A 22,418-nucleotide genomic window follows, 5' to 3' on the forward strand; every position below is an offset into this window, starting at 1 on the left:
GGTGTGCGGAGAGTGGTCTCAGCATGGTGGTGGCTGGTCCTGGAGGTCTCCGGCTGCCGTAGCCCTGGCCGGGGCGGGGAGGAAAGCTCAACCCGCTCCCCTCCAAGGGACTCCGGGAAGGAACACCGAGGCGCGGGGCCGAGACTGCACTGCTCTCGTCCGGGATCTGGATTTTATAGTCTCTGAGTCTTGGCCGCTGATGGGATTACACGGCGCCAGGGGGCCAGGTGGTGGGTGTGACCCCCGCCTACTGGAATTTGGAGGATCTGGGTGGAAGATGCTCGACTCCAATTCGAGTAGGCTTGGAGGTCTCGGCCCCGGAACCCGCGTGGCTTTGTCCCTCTGCCAGTACCTTCAGGTGTGCGGAGAGTGGTCTCAGCATGGTGGTGGCTGGTCCTGGAGGTCTCCGGCTGCCGCAGCCCTGGCCGGGGCGGGGAGGAAAGCTCAACCCGCTCCCCTCCAAGGGACTCCGGGAAGGAACACCGAGGCGCGGGGGCAGAGACTGCAAATTAGAAAAAATTAGAGTGATAATCTGATGACTAACAAAAATATCTATGCACCCAACATACCATAAAATCTTTAAAACAAAATTAATACAAAAAATGTTTTAACTAAAACTGATAAAATGTTGTTTACTAACATAAAACTATAAATTAATATGAAAGTTCTTATAAAAGTAAACAGAAAGGTATTCAAAATAATAAGACATAATAATCAATGTTTACATTGATAAGAAAATAAAATACAAATCTATGGAAAGCCAGAGACTGGCACACATCAAAAAGAACAAGACCAATGCCAAAGTGGATGCAGGGAGAAAGGGACTCTCATTCACTGTTGGTGGGAATGCCAACTGTCCGAACCTTTATGGAAAACAATATGGGTATTCCTCAAAAAAATAGAATAGAGCTTCCATATGATGCCAGCAATACCACTTCCGGGAATATATCCCAAGGGCCCAAAAGCACACAGTAGAAATGCCAACTGCACTTCTATGTTCACAGCTCTACTCAGAATAGCAAGAAACTGGAAACAACCCAAGTGCCCAAGAAGAGACGACAGGATAAAGAAACAATGGCACACCTACACAATGAAATACTATGCAGCTATAAGGGAAAACAAATTCATAAACTTCGCTTATCTATAGATGAACATGAACAGTATCATGCTGAGTGAAGTGAGTCAGAAGGAGAGAGACAGACATCAAATTATTACACTCAGACTCAGCAATTAGAAGACAGTAGCTCGCCCAAGATTTCTCAGGACCCCATACCGAGCAGATTTGACTCAGGGATCTCAGATGGAGCAGGTGCCTTCTCTCTGTTTGCTCCAAATGAAACCCTGGTGGGCACAAAATTCTTAAATAAAAACCCCCGTACATGGGACCAGGGACTGAACACTCCAGGCCACATGGTGACAAGGGACGGACAGTCCCTCCTCGTCTCTCTTCCTGTATTCCTTGACTGTCATGCCTATAAACTGTCTCCAGGACCCAGTTAAGTATATCAACTGCCTTCACCTAGAGAGTCACAAATGAATCTCAGAATGGATTTAGTCCCTATATAGATGTCTCCAGATCCCAATTATTTACAGTTTTAGAATTCCAGGAGAATGCAGCTGCAAAAGCAGCTGTGTGACCTCTCATTATATTCATAATGAGCAATAGAAAATAGAAAATAAATTATCTAGCATCTGCCTGTGGCAGGCAGGCTTGAGTAGTGGTGGGAAAATGTGAAATAATGATGGTGGGAAGGTGTAATGGTGGTGGGATTGGTGTTGAAATATTGAATGTAATCAATTAATGTGAACAACCTGATGAAAATAAAATTTAAAAAATTAAGAAAAGTAAATGATTGCACTCATGTTTGGAATATTAAAAAATATAGTGAAAGACTAATACCCAAGGAGAGTAGAAACAAGGGCCAGGAAGACTGGACCATAGTTGCAAGCCTGCCTCAATTGCTGGGAGAGAAGGCATATGGGATAAAGGGATCACCATGACAATGATCACTCTGGATGAGGACTGCTGGCTGAAAATGGGTAAAGGAACAAACACGATAACCTCTCAGTTCCTGTATAGCAAACCGATGCCCAAAAGGAGAGAGAGAGCGAAAGAGAGAGAGAGGGAGAGAGAGAGAGAGAGACAGAGACTGGCAGAGACAGAAAGACAGAGACAGATAGACCAAAGACACAGAGACAGGACCAAAGTTCCTGCCATAGAGGCAGGCTGGTTGAGCAGGGGAGGTTTAGAGATAGGAGGGAACCTGGGGACATTGGTGGTGGGAAATGTACACTTGTGGAGGACAGAAAGATGGGTGTTGACACATAGTATGACTGAAATCCAACGAGGAACAACTTTGTAACTAACTGTTATTCAAATAAAAAAATTAAAAATTGAAATTAAAAAAACAAATATTTGGAGTTTCTTTAATTTACCTGTAGTCACATAAGCAGGAAATAACAGTAAGAAATTAGTCAAGTTGACTTAGCTGGCAAGGAACTAAGAGATGGAAAATAAAAAAAGAGTTAGCTTATAGGAGAAGAGAGGTATCTCTCATATTTCAGTGAAAGTATCATGTTACAATTTTTGGAAAGCACCAAAACTATTTGATAATTTCTGAAACTATATAAAACATTTGACTAAAATGTTATATTCAGGAATTATATCAGTGAAAATTCTAAGCAAAAATATATGTACCTGTGCAAATGCTTCTCTTTTATTTGGCAAGTGGGAGTTGCAATCACACCCAGCAGTGCTCATGGCAGGGCTTGGGGGTACCATATGCTGTGTTGAGGATCAAATCAGGGTCAGTCATCTGCAAGACAAATGCCCTACCTGCTGTACTAGCACTGTGGCCCCACAAATGTCTGCTTTTAGTAATCAAAAAGCAAGAATAAAGCAAATGCCCTCACTAGGAAATGACCAAATACATAATACTATACTTTCATAATGGAAAGTTTTAAAGCTACTCTGACATAGAATTAAATCACTGAAGTGAGATGTTGCTGTCAGAAAATCAAAATGAAAAATAAGCTTTAACAATTTCATTCTTGCTAACAGTATAAAATGTGGAGGCATGTGTATGCATTAATATGTGTGACTATCAGTCTAGTGATTTACATAAAATTCTATTTTTATATATATGGAAAGACAAATACTTGATTAGTATCAATGTGGCTTCGTTGAAAAGCAAAACTCGTGGGTAGAAAAATCAGAAGTAAAAGTAAACCAACAAAGAAATAGCAATAGCAGCCAACTTTCAAGGACTCGCTCATCTCCCCCAACCCAGGTACAGGCTTGGTGGGAATGTCCCAAAGGATACCAGCTAGATGAAATCCAAATAAAAATCCAACCTCAAGATATTCTCCCCTCCACATCACATATGAACCATAAATTACCCTCTTATGTTAAATTTTCACTAGGGCAGCCCAAACACCAAAAACACATTAGGCCAATAATTTATTAGCCCCACCTCAATTAATATTACACCAAAAACACAATAGTAAGAGTAAGCTTGAAAGTCTAAACTGCACAGGTCACAATGGTAAAGCAAAGCAGAAGCCCACCAAGCTTAGTTAGTGAAGAGACTAGTCCAGAAAATCAAATCAGTAATAATGCACTAGACAACCTCTCTCATGAGGAACATAGAAGGGAGCTACTGAAGATGATTAGGGAGCTAAATTAAACACACTGCCAAAATAATACAAGAGAATCTGAGAGCAGAAATGTGGAAAATACAAACAAAATTACAAACAGAAATGACAGATCTGAAAAACCTGGTAGGTGAATTGAAAAACGCATTGGAAGGCCTCAACAGAAGAGTAACAGGTTCTAAGGAACAGAATCAGTGAGCTTCAAGGTGATGCAGAGAATCTCCAGACAACAGCAGAAAATGGAAAAGAGTCTCATAATGAACCAACAACTGTGAAGAGAAAACCGGAATGAAGCCAAGAGGAATAACATATGAATCATTAGAGTTCCAGGGACAGGAAGAAAACCCTGATGAAAAAGAAACTGTCAAAGACATCAATGCTAATATGTTCCCAGAGCTGAAGAGCACATGCAACCAGATTCAGGAGTCCCAAAGGGTACCAGCTAGATGAAATCCAAATAAAAATATTCCAAGACACATCCTGATCAGAATGACAAACACCTTAAACAGGCATAAAATTCTGAATGCAGCAAGATCAAAGCAAGAAATTGCTTATAAAGGTGCATCCTTAAGATGTACAGCTGACTTAAGACACTGATGGGATATAGTGAAAAAACTCAATTAAATAAATTCCTCACCAAAAATACTTTACCCAGCTAGACTCATTCATAGTGGAAGGAACAACACACAGTTTCACAGACAAACCACAACTCAGGAACTTCATAAACTCTAAACCATGGTTGCACGTACAAGACAAGACAAACCCCTCAAATAAACCAAAATTCAGCAGAATGATGATACAAGACCCCATGATAATAATAATCTCTCTTAACATCAATGGGCTAAAAGCACCAATTAAAAGTTACAGAGTGGCAAGGGATGGATCAAAAATTGAACTCAATATTCTGCTGTCTGCAAGAAACACATTTGAACAGTCAGAGCAAACACAAAATTACACAGATTCAAAGTCAATGGCTGGAAACAATTCTTCAGGCAAACACCTCTCTCATAAAAGCTGGGCTGGCCATTTGGTATCAGACCACATTGATTTCAGACTGAAGAAAGTTCACAAGAGAAAGAGAAGTTCATTTCCTATTGATCAAGAGATCTACACATCAGGAACAACGTACACTCCTGAATGTATATGCTCCTAATGAGGGACCAGTGAAATACTTAAAAGAACTACTCATAGACTTGAAGGAAGACACAGATTGCAACACAATACTAGTGGCGATTTCAAGACTGATTTGTCACCTCTTGATAGTCAGCTAGACTCAATCTTAACAAGGACATGCTTTATTTGATGAATAAATAAAAGAAAGGAGCTCATTTAGTAGATATATACAAGACACTTCATCCTCAAAAAGCTGAATACACATTCAAGTGTGCATAGGACTAAGACTGACCACAAGCTGGGCCAAAAAACATAACTCCATAAAACTAAGAAGATAGAGCTTGAATCAATGATCTTCGAAGACCACAATGCACTGAAAATATAAGGGAATAAAACACATAAACAGAAAATAAAATCAAACACCTGGAAATTAAGCTGCTCACTGCTGAAGAATGAGTTGCTTAGAAAGAAAATCAAAGAGAAAATCAAAAGATTCCTGGAAATGAAGGAAAATGAAGACACGAGTTACCAGAACTTATAGGATACAGAAAAAGGTGTATAAAGAGGACATTTTATAGCTCTACAAGGATTCCTCAGGAAGGAAGAGAGAACCCATCTAAGTAACCTAACCTCACAGCTTGGAGAATGACCAACAAAAGGAGCCCAAAGCAGGAGTAAGGAAATAATAAAACTTAGAGCAGAAATTAGTGAGTTGGATGTTCAAAAAACAATCCAAAAGATCAATGAAAATAAGAGCTGGTTCTCTGAGAAAATAATCAAGATCTATAAATCTGTAGCAAGACTCACAAAAAAGGAAGAGAGAAAAAACGAATAAATAGAACCAGAAATGAAAAGGGGGTATCACAACAGAAACTACAGAAATTCAAAGGATCATCAGAGATTACTTTGAGAATCTTCATACCATGAAACAAGAAATCCTTGAGGAAATGGATAAACTCCTGGATTCCTATAGCCTTCTGAGACTGAACCAATAATACCTGGACTATCTAAACGGACCTATCACCATCTAGGAAATTGAAACAGTAATAAAAAATTTCTCCCCAAAAACAGAAGTCCTGGCCCAGGTGGATTCACTGGTGAATTTTTCCAAATCTTTAAAGAGGACATAATCCCAATCATTTTAAAGCTTTTTAAGGAAATTGTACAATTATAAACACTTCCAAACAGTTTCTATGAAGCAAACATCACCCTGATACCAAAAGCAGACAGAGATACCACAAAGAAAGAGAACCACAGGCCAATATCCCTGATAAACATAGACACAAAGATCCTCAAAAAACAAAATCCAACAATTCACCAAAAAAATTCATACACTATGACCAAGCAGGATTCATCCCAGGGATGTAATGATGGTTTAATATTCACAAGTGGGATCCCGGAGGAACAAAAAAAGAAAAAACAGGTTCCAAAAAGGGCCGAGATCACCCGCAAGTTCCAGATGGAGTAGGTGCCGCATCCCGCCTCCCCCAGATGGAACCCCGGTGACCAGAAGCCTCTACAAACACAGCTCGAGTATGCGGGAACGAGGACTTTTTCTCAAATCTGCCGGACTACACCTCCCAGGTAACCTCTGATTCCGGAAGTCACGCCCACAGCCCGCCCCCCAGCTCCATCTTTGAAGCGTTCAGCATAAGAGAAGGAACACATGGAGGGTGCGGGATCCCGGAGGAAAAGAAAAAAGAAAAAACAGGTTCCAAAAAGGGCCGAGATCATCCGCAAGTTCCAGATGGAGTAGGTGCCGCATCCCGCCTCCCCCAGATGGAACCCCGGTGACCAGAAGCCTCTACAAACACAGCTCGAGTATGCGGAAACGAGGACTTTTTCTTGACATCTCTCTGTATACAAAGTGATCAATGAGAAGTAAACCATCCAATCTTTCTCCCTGAAAGTCAGAGTTAAGTTTGGAGCACGGCCACAGCCCCAGAAACACAAGGACTTAATGCAGAACCCAGCAGCTTAGAGCAGAAAAGCGAACGGACGATGAGTTAACCCAGGCCATCATTTCTGCCCAGAGGGGAAAGGGTGTTGCCCCATTCGCCCTCTCTTCTCTGGAAAGAAGGATGGCGGCCGCATGGGAGCCTTGTGGACAGCAGGTATGAGCCGGGGGTGTGGGGGCGACTAAAACCTCATGGGAAGGGGGGCGTTCCGGTCCGTCCTTCACGCCCTACCGAGGTCACCAGTTGCCCCCCACGAGCGGCTCTCCAGCACGGCCACAGCCCCAGAAGCACAAGGGCTTAATGCAGAACCCAGCAGCTTGGAGCAGAAAAGTGAAAAGACTATGCGTTGATCCAGGCAATCATTTCTGCCCAGAGGGGAAAGGGTGTTGCTCCCTTCCGCCCTCCTCCCTCTGGAAAGAAAGATGGCGGCCACATGGGAGCCTTGTGGACAGCAGGTATGAGCCGGGGGTGTGGGGGCGACTAAAACCTCATGGGAAGGGGGGGCGTTCCGGTCCGTCCTTCACGCCTTACCGAGGTCACCAGTCACCCCCCACGAGCGGCTCTCCAGCACAGCCACGGCCCCAGAAGCACAAGGACTTAATGCAGAACCCAGCAGCTTGGAGCAGAAAAGTGAATGGACTATGCATTGATCCAGGCCATCAAGTCTGCCAGAGGGGAAAGGGTGTTGCCCCATTCGCCCTCTCCTCTCTGGAAAGAAAGATGGCGGCCACATGGGAGCCTTGTGGACAGCAGGTATGAGCCGGGAGTGTGGGGGCGACTAAAACCTCATGGGAAGGGGGGCGTTCCGGTCCGTCCTTCACGCCCTACCGAGGTCACCAGTTGCCCCCCACGAGCGGCTCCCCAGCACAGCCACGGCCCCAGAAGCACAAGGACTTAATGCAGAACCCAGCAGCTTGGAGCAGAAAAGCGAACGGACTATGCATTGATCCAGGCCATCAAGTCTGCCGGAGGGGAAAGGGTGTTGCCCCATTTGCCCTCTCCTCTCTGGAAAGAAAGATGGCGGCCACATGGGAGCCTTGTGGACAGCAGGTATGAGCCGGGAGTGTGGGGGCGACTAAAACCTCATGGGAAGGGGGGCGTTCCGGTCCGTCCTTCACGCCCTACCGAGGTCACCAGTTGCCCCCCACGAGCGGCTCTCCAGCACGGCCACAGCCCCAGAAGCACAAGGGCTTAATGCAGAACCCAGCAGCTTGGAGCAGAAAAGTGAAAGGACTATGCGTTAATCCAGGCAATCATTTCTGCCCCGAGGGGAAAGGGTGTTGCTCCCTTCCGCCCTCCTCCCTCTGGAAAGAAAGATGGCGGCCACATGGAAGCCTTGTGGACAGCAGGTATGAGCCGGGGGTGTGGGGGCGACTAAAACCTCATGGGAAGGGGGGCGTTCCGGTCCGTCCTTCACGCCCTACCGAGGTCACCGGTTGCCCCCCACGAGCGGCTCCCCAGCACAGCCACGGCCCCAGAAGCACAAGGACTTAATGCAGAACCCAGCAGCTTGGAGCAGAAAAGTGAACAGACTATGCATTGATCCAGGCCATCAAGTCTGCCGGAGGGGAAAGGGTGTTGCCCCATTTGCCCTCTCCTCTCTGGAAAGAAAGATGGCGGCCACATGGGAGCCTTGTGGACAGCAGGTATGAGCCGGGAGTGTGGGGGCGACTAAAACCTCATGGGAAGGGGGGCGTTTCGCTCCGCCCTTCACGCCCTACCGAGGCCACCGGTTGCCCCCCGCGAGCGACTCTCCAGCACGGCCACGACTCCAGAACACAGAAACCAATTTCTTAACTATCTGACTTTCAGTAGAAATACTTTCAGGGTCAATAGGTAAAATAGCAGAAATCCAAAACCAACATTTAATTCTTGAACCCAGCTGTAGAAAGCAAATCACTTCACAATGCTTTTTCAGCATGTCTGATTTGGGGGGGGGGTAAACTCTAAATAATAGTGGTGAATCTTTTATTGAAACAATGAATCTAATCAAAGCAGATAGAGTGTTAACTAGAATTCATCTGCCTCACAGGGACGGGGAGGGGTGGGGGGTGGGGTTTTATTGGGGTTCTTCATGGTAAAAAATAAGTATTGGTAAAGGGAAATGTGTTTGATATTTGCATGACTGAGACATAAACCTGAAAGCTTTGTAACCTTTCCCACAGTGATTCAATAAATAAAAAAAAATATTCACAAGTGAATCAATGTAATCCATCATATCAATAAAATAAAGGGTAAAAACCATGTGACCATATCAATAGCTGCAAAGAAAGCATTTAACAAGATAGAGCTCTCATTTGGGATAAAATCTCCCAGTAAAATGGGCATTGAAGGAACTTTCCTCAATATAGTCAAAACCATATACCACAAACCCACAGCAAGCATCATTTTCGGTGGGGAGAAACTAAAAGCCTTCCCTCAAAGATCGAGCATGAGGCAAGGTTGCCCACTCTCACCATTCCTGTTCAATATAGAACTGGAAGTCCTGGCCATAGCAGATAACCAAAAAAAAGATATCAAGCTCATACAGATAGCAAAGGAAGAGGTCAAGCTATCATGCACTGTAGCACTGTAGCACTGTCCTCTCGTCGTTCATTGATTTGCTCCAGCGGGCACCAGTAACATCTCACAACAACTTGTGAGACTTGTTGTTACTGTTTTTGGCAAATCAAATATGCCCCGGGGAGCTTGCCAGGATTTGTCGTGTGGGCAGGATACTCTCAGTAGCTTGCTGGGCTCAGAGTTAAAATTTTTTTTAGATAAAAAGTATTTTGTCTTTAGGGCCAGAGAAAATACAGTAGATAGGGCACTTGCCTTGCAAGCAGCCAACGAGGTTCCATCTGTAGCTAACACCTATAGTCTCCTGAGCACCACCAGGAGGAAGCCCTGAATACAGCAAGGTGTGGTCCAAACCAATTCCCGAAATCCAAACAAGAAAATTTTGTGTTTGTTTAGAATCAAGTACGTGATAAAGGGCAATTAATGCAAATCAAATTAAAGAACCAGGCTGTACTAGTTTGAATATTTAAAGGGCTACAGAGGCCCTTTAAATGATCAAGACCATCGTGAATTGTATACTGTTATTTAAAACTGGAAAGCAAATCTTACCCCTTTTAAAAATTTACCATCAACACCAAAAGCAGATATCTAATTCATTCAGAATTTGCTAATGTGGCTTATTAAATGACTGGGCAATTCTCTTAGAAACTAAATGATAAAAAGAAATCTTCTAAATTCTAATAACAGGGGCTGAAAATCCTAGCAAAAGCTACAGTTATAATTTGTTTTTGTTTCAGTAATTATAAAAACAAACTATAATTTGTCATTCACCCCAGGGTATGTACAAGACAAATTTTGAAACAGAGCTACAAACAACACAAAATCTAGCATAAACCACAGGAAGTAGTTTTGGAATACACATCCAACTGCAAACTGAATGGCAAATTGAGATACTTAATCCCCAAAAATCTTCACCCTTGTCCCCCACATTGCATGACAAAAATAGGTTAGCTAATTTTGTCACAATGATAAAATGACGTGTTCATTTATAACATAGCATTAACAAAATTTAAAAACATTATAAAAATTATCATTTTCACAGGCAATTCGGATACTGTTTTCTAACAAAAGATAACTGGGGTTTATTTTATTTTAAACTTCCAAAGCCTAAAATGATTTAGCAAGCAATGTAGTAATGTTAGTTAGAAGAGCACACAATTCAGTCAGAAAGCCTCGATTTGAAATTCCACATTTTCTGTGCAACCTTACACAGGTTAATTAATATCTTGGGAATAACATCAGTTTCTTTTTCTATCTGCACAACTGAAATATTATCTAAAAACATTTGCTGTTTGAAAGATGAATGTCAGGATGGCCGAGTGGAAAGCAGTAGTAATTAAAACAGTATGGTATTGAACAAGAAACAGACCTTCAGACCTATGGAACAGTGCTGAATATTCTGTTACAGACTCTCAAATATACAATCACTTAATCTTTAATAAAGGAGCAAGAAATATGAAGTGGAACAAGGAAAGCCTCTTCAACAAGTGGTGCTGGGAAAACTGGATATCTATCTGCAAAAAAAAGGAACCAGGCACAAAAGTCATATCAAAGAGGATTAAAGACTTCAATATCAGACTCGAATCCATAAGGTACCTGGAGGAAAATGTAGGCAGAACTGTCCATAACAATGAAGTTAAAAGCTTCTTTAAGGGTAAAACACCACTGAACAAGCAAGTGGAAACAAACATAAACAAATGGAATTTCATTATACTAAGAAGTTTCTGCACCTCAAAATAAACAGTGACCAAAATACAGAGAGAACCCAAGGAATGAGAGAGAATATTTACCCAATACCTATCTAATAGGTTGTTAATACCCAGGATATACAAGTCACTAGTTGAATTGTAGAAGAAAAACTCTTCCAACTCCATCAAAAAATGGGGAGAAGAAATTAACAGAAGCTCCCTCAAGACAAGTACAAATGGCCAAAAGACATATGAAAAATACTCTATATCACTAATCATCAGGGAGATGCAAATCAAAACAACTATAGATATCATCTCACACCACAAAGACTGGACTACAACAAAAAGAACCAAGAACAACCAGTGCTGGCGCGGATGTGCGAGAAAAGAACTCTCTTTCATTGTTGGTGGGAAGGTTGGCTGGTCAACCTTTTTGGAGAACAATATGGGTATTCCTTCAAAAAGTAGAAATTGAGCTTCCATATGACCCCTCAACATCTTTCTGGGAATATATCTCGAGGGTGCAAAAAAGCACAGTAGAAATGACATCTGCACATGTATATTCATTGCAGCAATGTTCATAATAGCCAGATCTGGAAAGAACCTGAGTGCAGGAGAACAGATGACAGGTTAAAGAAACTTTGGTACATCTACACAATGGAATACTATGCAGCTGTTAAGAGAAATGAAGTCACGAAATGTGCTTATATGTGGATGATCATGGATAGTATCATGTTAAATGAAATGAGTCAGAAAGAGAGAGACAGGCTTAGAATGACTGCACTAATTTGTGGAATACAAAATAACAGAATATGAATCTGATATCCAAAGACAGTGGACACTAGGGTCATGAATATTGCTCCATAGTTGGAAGCCGGCCTCATTAGATGGGGGAGAATGTAGCCGGAATAGAGAAGGGATCACTAATTCTATGGTGGTTGGAGAGATCAAACGCAATTGGAGATGTGTACTGAAAGTGGATAAAGGACCAAACATGATAGCCTCTCATTAGCTATATTGAAAACCATAATGCCCCAAAGTAGAGAGAGATTATGGGGAAAACTGTCTGCCATAGAGGCAGGGGAAGGTCTGGGATGTGTGTGCTTGGGATACTGAGGACATTGCTGGTCGAAAATGTGCACTAGTGGAGGGATGGGTGTTCAATCATTTTATGACTGAAACTCAAATATGAAAACTTTGTAACTGTATCTCACAGTGATTCAATTTTTAAAAAAGTAAAATAAAACAGCAAAAAGTGATTCACCTAAAAAAAAGAAAATAGACACTACATTATTGTCTTTCAATGATGATAATTTAACAATGTTATGAAATTATGAATTTGTCTTTATATACATAGCAGAAACCAAACATTAACAAAAAATTTATTTATAACTTGTACCTTCCCAGCTTCTAGAAGAAGTATATTTTAAAAAGCAAATCAATAAAAAAATTGTGTTTCCTTTTCTCTTGAACTCATATATAGATTTTTCTTACCATGATGAGGATTTGTGGGCTTTTTCTCTTGGATAATTCAATGACATCTACTTCATTATAATGGAGATTTTCAAGACAGCCATTAAAGTTTTTACGTGGTAACACCATTGATTTGCTATGCTCGGGGATCCCTCCAAAGCTAATCTTAGAAAGAAGAAAAATGACATAAATAACACTATTTAACGAGTTTCTTATCTGCCTAAAATATTTCTGAGGAACAGGAAAATCATCTAATTTATCTGGCATTAATGATCATGTTAAGTATATGATCAGATTTATAGATGATTCAGATTTACATATCTCCATTTGTCATATTTAAATAGTATGTTTAATACTCTTACAATTATCTTCTCCTATGGCACTATAATTTTCATTGATGGATAATAATTTATCTTTATTTCCATATAAGTCTGAATTAGTCTAATAAGTGACCTACCATAGTTACATCCTACTTTATTAATCTTTCAAGTGATATATTTGAGAATACTGGATTTTGCCAATGTTTAAGTTAGAATAATATACATTTAATGATTATGCTGAAATCATTAATACCAAATAACTTTTGAAATGTTCTAGATTGTTAGCTGCATTGTGGAATTGCTGATTTTAAGAGTGGATTTGGCAATGTGCTGAAATTTGCATTACGTCTTTAAAAATTACATGAGATAATATTTTTTAAAATTAAGTCACAATAAATTACAAAGTTACACATAGTTGAGTTTCAGACATACAGTGTTCCAACACCAATCACTTCACAAATGTTAATTTCTCCCCATCAGTGTCCCCAGTTTCCTTTTCAACACTCAGCCTGCAACTTTGACAGGCAAAATTGGTTGTTGCAGTTTGTACCTCATACTTTCACTGGTTCTTGTTGACTCTGTGGTTCAGATATATAGATAAAACAGAGCTCCACACCACCACTATGTCCAAGGAGTCCCCAACTCCTATTTCCTTCTGTCCACCTCTTCTTATTTCTGTACCTTGCTTTCTTTACTTCCGTAACCTTCTAAGTTTTATAATCTAGGAACAGAGTAACCTAAGAGTTATTTGAACTAAATGGGTGCATTATTTAAAAGAAATCAAATTTTGGCACAAAAGAATTACTTCTCCAAATTATCTCTGTTGCTAATCTGTTTAAGATTGCCTTACAACTCAAAGTATCTTCAAAACCTAAACTAGATGTAATATAGAAGAAAGTTCTAAACTTTGTAAAATGTTGATGTCATATCGAAAGTGTTTCATCTACTTATTCCCTAGATGTAATGACCACTTAATCCCATGTGAGAGTAACAATAGTAAGGGACAATCCATCACAATAGTATATAAATATATTCCCTACATTCTTGTGTATCATCAACCACAAGAAATATTTCACTGTAATTCCCAACTCATAAGAAAAACTTTTTCTGTACACAGTGGTACATTTTCTAATAGGTAATAATGTATTTTATTAAGGAATAATAGACATCTCACTTTATATTAGTCTCAACTATTATATTAGTCATAGAATAAAAAAAACTTTCTGTACACAGTGGTACATTCTCTAGCAGGTAATTATGTATTTTATTAAGGCATAATTGAAATATCACATTAAATTATTCTCAGGTTAACACCATGATTTAATGGTGACATATGATAAGAAATGATCAGATGGTCACAGTAAATCTCTTTGCTATCCATCACCATCTCTAGAAGGTAAAAAGGGAAAGTGTGGTGATGAGCATGGTGCCATAAGATTGAATGTTTAAAGAATAAATGTTAATATTCTTATAAATCCTGGTATTTACATTTAAAAAGTACATCCAATATATTAGAAAGTGATTTTCACACCTCATAATCAAGATCCAAATAGTCAGGCTCTCCCTTAGCCTGGAAGTGATGTGTGTGTCTGTCCACAGTGAAGTTGACATGAGTGTGGAGGAGCTCAATAAGGACACAGTGCCAGTGCTGGTCATCTAGCAGGCTGCCCAGAGTGAGGACCTCCTGGACATCAGAGGAGGGTGAGTTAGAGTCTCCTAGAAAGACAGAAATGGTAAATGAACAATTCCATCCTGTTCATACTATTGAGGTTTAGCACTTCTCACAATTACACTTTCCTTCTGTCCCAAGGACTGGTGAACTGGTGAAACTATTCTAGTCATGAAGCCAATTTTCTTCAGATTTTGAGTAATTCTATTTCATTTGGCCTTATAATTATGATTCATATCATTTTTCTTGTCTTTGCCATAATGGTAGATAACATGTTGAACATATAAAATAATCATTTTATAGAATAATCAAGTTTATAAAACTTTTTTCATAAAAGCATATTCAAGATACATTGTTGTTGCCTTTTCAAGATACACACTCAGTTATAGGATAATCCATGCACCTAGAAAGTCCTAGTTTATAGGTTATTTCTTCCACTTTCAATAGTATCCTGGTTTTAGGATAAATCAATAATTTACTTGTCAAAAATTAGACATAAAATTTTATCTAACTAATTTAAATTCCCCAAAGTATTTCCCATAGATTTACCTGAATTAAGAAATAAGACAAGTTTTCCTTTAACTAATCCGAGTGTGATATATTTGCCATTTTGTCCTTCTCTGTACAACAGAATCCCATCATTTTGCCTGGTCTTAAATTTCAAAGAAATCACATCTTTTGTTGAGCTCATGTATTTCTGCTTAAATGTATACAATAAGTTACATCTCCCATCAAAGTTAATCATCTCAGATCCTACAACAGAAAACATTAACATGTTACTGAAGTATAATATATTTTATCAATTAGTTGAAATGTGTAAGTCAACACACAAATAGAATATCTCTGGTCTGTTTAACACAGTGAAAAACTACACTGTCAATTTTCTCTGTGCACTAAAAAGAACAATACTTGGACTCAATTCTTTGCCTCTTCTGACATTTCTCTGAAAAGGCATCTTCTCAGAAAGTCCATATGTTTGTATTGGTCTATTTTCATTCTGTGAACACAGTGATTATAGAAAGATGTTGAAGACAATCTCTCACAAGGAAAGTCTTTTCTTATATTTTATGGTCAGTGAATATTGTTTCACTGAAATGCTATACATTTTACATACTGACAAAAGATAAGATATTACTAAAATTCAATGTAAATGAGTTCAATTTTAAATCAGTAGTTTTGATTTTAATTCCTATAGAGCAAACACTTCCATATACTTTTGCTAAGAATAAGTGTCATAGGAATTTACATTAGATTTACAAAACTCATCTGAGCTCTTAGTAAATGATCTTCAGTCATCTGTAAAGCATATCTATTCTGAATGGTACTTTAAGAAAACATGAAAGCCATTCTACTAGGTGTCTTTTTACTGTGATGTGACAATTTCTTCTCTACTTTCTGACAGTGTCTTATCTTTCTGACAGGGTCGCTTGCATTCAATTTATATTTAAAAGGAGCGATAGCACAGCGGTAGGGCGTTTGCCTTACAAACTGCGAATATGGCCGACCTGAGTTCAATTCCTCCACCCCTCTCGGAGAGCCCGGCAAGCTACCGAGAGTATCTCGCCCGCACGGCAGAGCCTGGCAAGCTACCCGTGATGTATTCGATATGCCAAACACAGTAACAACAAGTCTCATGATGGAGACGTTACAGGGGCTGCTCGAGCAAATCGATGAACAACGGGAGGACTGTGACCTGTGACTGTGATCACTAATATAAAAACAACCTCAGTCAAACTAGTATTAAACTAGTTTTAATACATAGCAATATATATATAAGAATTAATATCCCCACTCTCATATTTTGCAACTAAAAAGACATAAAAATACACTTGTGTAATAAATGAAAGTATAAGAAAAGATGAAACTGATATCTTTCAATCTAACTTTTATAAAAATGTGTAGTTTAAAAACAGAAAGACAATCCAGGGGGCAGGGCATTAATCTTACATGTGTCTGACCCAGGTCAATTCATAGTACCCCATATGGTTCTATGAGATCTACTAGGCATGATCCCTGAGCATCAATCCAGGAATAAGCCTAAGCACTGATCCAGGAGTAAGCATTGAGCACTGCAGTGAGAGGCACTTCCCCAAACCCCCCCCCAAATAAAGTGCGGTTAATATATACTTGATATGCTTCTCATTAAGTTTAACTAAACAATTTAAAGTAATCCCTTTATGTTTAAAACTCAAGTGTATATTAAAGAGACAGTACAGCGGATGAAGAGCTTACATTGCAAGCAGACATCCCAGATTCAACCCTTGGCACTGCATATGGTCCCCAGAGCATTGACTGGAGTGATCCCTGAGTCCATAGTCAGGAGTAAGCCTTGATCATAGCTAGTTGTTATCCTCAAACCAAATAATAATAATAATAATAACAATAATAATAGATCAAATGAATCAACCATTTCATGTAGCCACCCCTTAAAATTGAGAAGTTTGAAGACAAAAAATTGATGAAGCCAGAATAAATTTAAAACTATCACATTTAGACAATATCGTTTTTCTCCATGTACATTGCTGAAAGGCAAAAGTAACAATTAAACTTTTTTTAGTGAATAAGGAATTTTAGTTTTATAAATAATTCTTTTAGAGTCCTCCTACTTTATTGTCAGCTCTTAGTTACACAGGAAATCAGAATGTTAACAAGGCGTTTGGCATACATCTCTCACAACACTCAGGGAAAATGTCCTAAAAGAGAATCCAACGTTGAAGTAGGGCAGGCACTACTAGTAAACATGTTTGCAATTATTCAAAAGTGAGATCAGTTACCTATATTGTAAAAGAAACTTCTCCCAACTTCAGGATAATGTCAAGGAAAATCTGCATAAGTGGGTTAAGACTATGACTACTCATTAGAATTAGTTCCCAGAAGCCACTCTTTAGGGATGGTGTTATGGGAGCGTTTCTGGAGAAGTCCTCACATATGCCAAAGACCACACACCCACGCCACTGATTTCTCTGCCAGAAGTATCTGCCACTACGAAATCCCTCAGCACCCTTACAGCAACATGAGATGTGGGTGTGTTGGAAGAGGAGCAAACCAGAGCTGTATGCTCTCTTGACAACAGACAACAGTTCTATCCTGGGGGACAATGAGACTTGGGTGAGTGAATTCAGGATTCAGTCTAAATCCATCTAAAACTTGCACATTTTGTTCTGCTGGTCAGTGTAATGGGGAGAGGGGGAGTGAATTTGCTCAGTCCACTTGTAGGAAGAGGTTGCAGGGTGCTCTGTGCTTTCACACTCACACTTTCTCCACTGTAGCTGTGCCTTCCTAACCCTGGCTGGCAGGTCTTGGTCAGCCTGCAGAGTTGGATGAGGTCGAGCAGCACTGTCCTTAAAGTGGAGCTGTACTCTGGCAACTGCTTCATGCTTTTGATCCCATTGTGGAAAACAGCCCAGAATAATTTTGATCAGATAATATTTGTCATAAGATTTTCTGTTGGTCCTATTGTTTGTTTGTTTGGGGAGGTAATTAGGCACCATCCAGCATGCTCCGGGATTACTCCTGGAGGTACTTAGACCATACACAGTGCCAAGGACCAAACCAGGTGGGTCCCAGGCAAGTAAAGTACCTTAATGACTGTATTATCTCTCCAGCCTCCTCTATCTTTGTAATAATAATGTCACTTTTCTTTGAATTAGATATGCTGGTGTGTTAATGCAAAGTGCTGAGACCATCCCCAAATCTCTGACTGGATGTATCTGATGATGGGCCTGGGAATTTGCTGTTATCATACATTCTCTAATTAATAAAATTTTATAAATATATTTTGAAAACTGCTGCTATAAAACATAATTTTATTAACTGTGGTTGCAATCCCATAGGGAATCATGTAACTGAACGTGGGGATAATAAAAAACTGGCAACAGTAAAAGATTTCTGAATGCACAATTACTAAAAAATTAATTCAAGGGCTAGAGAGATAGTACAGAAGTTAAGTACTTGCCTCACTTGCAATAAACCCACATTCAATCTTTCCCGAGCACAGAGCACCTTGGATCCACCAGGTATGACCTAAAACCCTTCCCTAAATTCATTGAAAATCTATGACACAATCATAAATGGGATGCTTTTTAATACCTTTGTCTTAAATTTTATTATTTTCATATTGAAAATCATGGACTTTTGCATGTTAATGTTGTAGCCTGCCATTTTATCATACATATCAATTGTTTCCAGGAGCATTTGTAGAAAAATATACAATTGTTTTACGTAGATTTAAATTTAAAGTTTTTTGTAGATTAAATTTAACTTTTTTGTAAATTTTAAGTTTTTTAAATAAAAATCATGACATCTGTAAAGAATGGAAGTTTGACTTCTTCCTTTTCAATCTAAAAATTTTAAAAAAAGGTATTTTCCTTACCTAATTGCTATGGCAAGTATTTCCAATACTAATTTGAATAATAAGTGGTGAGAGTGGGCAAACTTTGTGTTTTATTTTTAAGGAAAAGGACTTTGATTTCTCCCCAAATGGTTATAATATTTGTTTTCGCAATTCATTCAAAATAAAACCCATAATGACCCTCAGGGATTTCTGACTGTGGTTGCTTGCATTGCATGTCTTGAAAGAAGATGGAGTGTGGGCAGAGAAAAATGTAGGAATATGTGCTCTAAAGCACATATATTACACTTTATGGAACATTCTACCCAGGTACAAAAGCTGTAGAAAATGATAAAGACACAAAATTATAATATAAGCGAAACCAAAGCACTACAGTTACCAGGGCTTAAGCTTGGAGAGGCTCCAGGTGAGAGAGAAAAAGGAAGACATCAGGCAGAGCCCAACAGACTCCTAGTGCACATGAGACAGAGTTGAGTCTGCTGAGAGACTAAAGCACCTGGAATGCATCAGCAGAGTACAGAGAAGAGAGAGGCAGAGAATGCAAGTGACTGAGAAGCAACATTTCTAAAGCTTTCAGAAAAGCATGGATCAGTGCATGCCTTGGGGCTGGGCAAAGAACCACTGACATGTGAATGGGAAACAGGATTGACACACACAAGGACTAGTAGCCGTTCTATTACTCACCCAGAAATCTCAATACCCATGTAATTGGGTGGAGTGCTCAAGATGGTCTTACTGAGGACTGGGGAATAATTAACTCTACACCAAACACTGAACTGATTAGGAATAACAACTTTTTAAAAGAAACACTTAAGGGGATCAAATTCTTTTTTTTTAATTTTATTGAATCACCGTGAGATAGTTACAAGCTTTCATGTTTGGTTACAATCACACAATGATCAAACACCCTTCCCTCCACCAGTGCACATTCCCTGCCACCAATATCCCTGGTGGCTCCCCCTTTCTCACCCTTCCCCTGCCTCCATGGCAGACAATATTCCCCATAATGTCTCTCTACTTTTGGGCATTATGGTTTGCAATACAGACACTGAGAGGTAATCATGTTTGGTCCTTTATCTACTTTCTGCACACATCTCTCATCCCAACTGGTTCCTCAAGACATGAGGATCAAGTTCTTAACATTTTAAGACACCATCCAAATATATATTTGAATGAAGTTCAAAAATATTACAATGCAAAAACATTAAATAAAACAAAAGTAAAAGTCTTATCTTTAACCAATATTTACAAGCATACATGGAAACTGAAAAGAATGACCCACAGTGATGACAAAAAAAATCAGTAAAAACTCACATAGAACTGATGCATGTTAGAAAAACAAAAACGATAATGATGAACACTATAAACTTTTTATATTTCCAAAAGTTAAGCAGACTCAAGATGCCAAAAAACCCTACAATACACTTGAAGAAAAATACAAAATGGAAAGAATGCCAGAGGAGATCAATGAACTTGAAAATTAATAGCAATATATTAAACTGTAACCAAGAGGAAAAATAATAATACAAGAACAGAAACAGGGCTGTGAAGAATTGTGAAATAAACAAAGTCAAGGAGTAAAATACATAAATACATATATATACGTTTGTATGTATACATATTTCATCTGATATATGGTATTTGCAATTGAGTCCCTTAAAAAGAAAAAGAGAAAACTGAAGAAAGATATAAAGTTGAATATTTTAATACCCACTAACTCTAAAGACAACAAGTAGAAGAAAACAAAAAAAAATATGCCATGAACAAATTTCTTGGCCCTTAAAATCTCTGGGGAGGATGACGTGGAGTGTAGCAAAGGGAGAATAAAAGGTGGTAGAGGTTTTATTTTGGGTCACAACTAGCAGTTCTCAGGGTTTACTCCTGAATGAACTCAAGGATCACATCTGGAAGGGTTGGGGAATCATACGCATCCCGGGAATTGAACCTGGGTCAGCCTCATGCAAGGTAAGCACCCTACCTGCTGTGCTATTGTTTGGGCATCAGTAAATTATAGTATTTTAAAACAAAATTTTTGATGCATTGAAGCTATCAGTATACGTGACTTATAGTACAATTTGATTTTGCTTGTTCACCTACATTATATAGGGTGTGTACTATGTCTTTCAGTATTTACTTTCAGTGAAATACCTAGTGGTGCTAATTTATGAACTTGTTTGCTTGTTTTTCCTTTTTTAAAAAATACCATCACTGGGAAAGAAATTATACAGGGTGAAGACATGCGCCTTGCATAAGGCCAACCCCAGTTTATTTTGGGGCACCACATGGTCCCCTGGGAAATACCAGGTGCAACTCTAGGTGAGCCCCACGCACCAGGCAGGTGATTAAGAATAAATCAGGGAGTAATTACATAATGAATTTACTAGATGTTAGATAAAACTGCACTGAACAATAAGGTAAGGTAAAGGTAAAGGCCCTCCCGTTGATCGTCGATTTGCTCGAGCGGGCCCAGTAACGTCTCCATTGGAGACTTTGTTGTTACTGTGTCTGGCATATCGAATACTCTCGGTAGCTTGCCGGGCTCTCCGAGAGGGGCGGAGGAATCGAACTCGGGTCGGCCATGTTGGCCGCTTGTAAGGTGAACGCCCTACCCGCTGAACAATATCTACTATATATTAAAATAGGAGTGGGATAATTTTCATATTATTTTAGAGTTAATTATATTTCAAAATTGTTAATTTCCATTCCTACTATAAATACACTATAAGATTATATGGTTGGAGATGAGAGGAGCATTTTTATTAGATAAAAATCTATCTTATCTTTATACTTTGATATAAATTGAGAGTGAGAAACCCAATACCAAATTGAGCAGCCTGCAGAGAATGGACACTTGCCCTCCCTGACATAGGAACCCAGGTGCCTGGCCGTCAACTACTGTGTCATTCATTTTAACAGTAGAATAAATTTTCTACTCTTTTTAATAATTGAAATGGGAGCACACATGGGAGCACACTATTCTCTTTATGACTACAGAATTTTAGGTCTGAAGAATGTCTGGGGTTTTCCTTCTTTATTAAGTTTCCTTCTACTATACATCATGTCTTTCTAGTTCTATTAACAGTTTCTAAATCCATTCAGAGTGGGAGAGTTACAGACAAGAAGGAAGTTCTAGCTGTACTCTTTTCTCAAGCTTCTTCAAGTACTTAACAAATATGGGTTATTTAATTTTATTCAGTTTAGGAGCAGGTTAATAAATATTGACATGTCTTGAGTTCATTCATCAAAATCTCTATTTTCATTGCATTGATATTTTAAAATATAAAAGATAAATAAATAAATTGCAATTGCATACTGGTCTCCTCTTCCCTGTTGACTTTCAAAGTCTTTACTTTCAAATAACTTTCAAAGTTATTTTCAAAGTCTAGTTTGACATGACTGGAACACTGGGAGTCATAACACAGAGGAAAGGGCACTTGCCCAACATGTGACTTGCCTTGCACATGCCTTGCACTTGCCTTGAGTGAAAGGCAAGGCCTAGAGCAGGTCTGAAAGGAATGTGGACATCAGGTGGATAGAACTGCTGGGAGGCAGCAAGGGAGGAAAAGGAAAGTGACTCAGATGACTAACATGACCCAGAAAAGTCAATAAGACACAGACAAGGAGAGCCCTACA

The 22,418-nt window shown here is 39.3% G+C and overlaps 1 protein-coding gene across 1 annotated transcript in view; it reads right to left on the reverse strand.

The window, feature by feature from the left end:
- LOC130034976 (contactin-associated protein-like 3) overlaps positions 1-22,418 on the reverse strand; it is a 104,195-nt gene that overhangs the window by 76,464 nt on the left and 5,313 nt on the right. Inside the window, exons 4-6 of the mRNA XM_056126471.1 lie at positions 14,984-15,187; positions 14,297-14,481; positions 12,467-12,610 (exon numbers count right to left, since the gene is read on the reverse strand). Coding sequence (XP_055982446.1) covers positions 12,467-12,610; positions 14,297-14,481; positions 14,984-15,187 — 533 coding nt within the window. The remainder of the gene's footprint in view (positions 1-12,466; positions 12,611-14,296; positions 14,482-14,983; positions 15,188-22,418) is intronic.

The sequence above is a fragment of the Sorex fumeus genome, unplaced genomic scaffold (assembly GCF_029834395.1).
Source record: "Sorex fumeus unplaced genomic scaffold, SorFum_2.1 ptg000063l, whole genome shotgun sequence".
In the NCBI taxonomy this organism is placed as follows: domain Eukaryota; kingdom Metazoa; phylum Chordata; class Mammalia; order Eulipotyphla; family Soricidae; genus Sorex; species Sorex fumeus.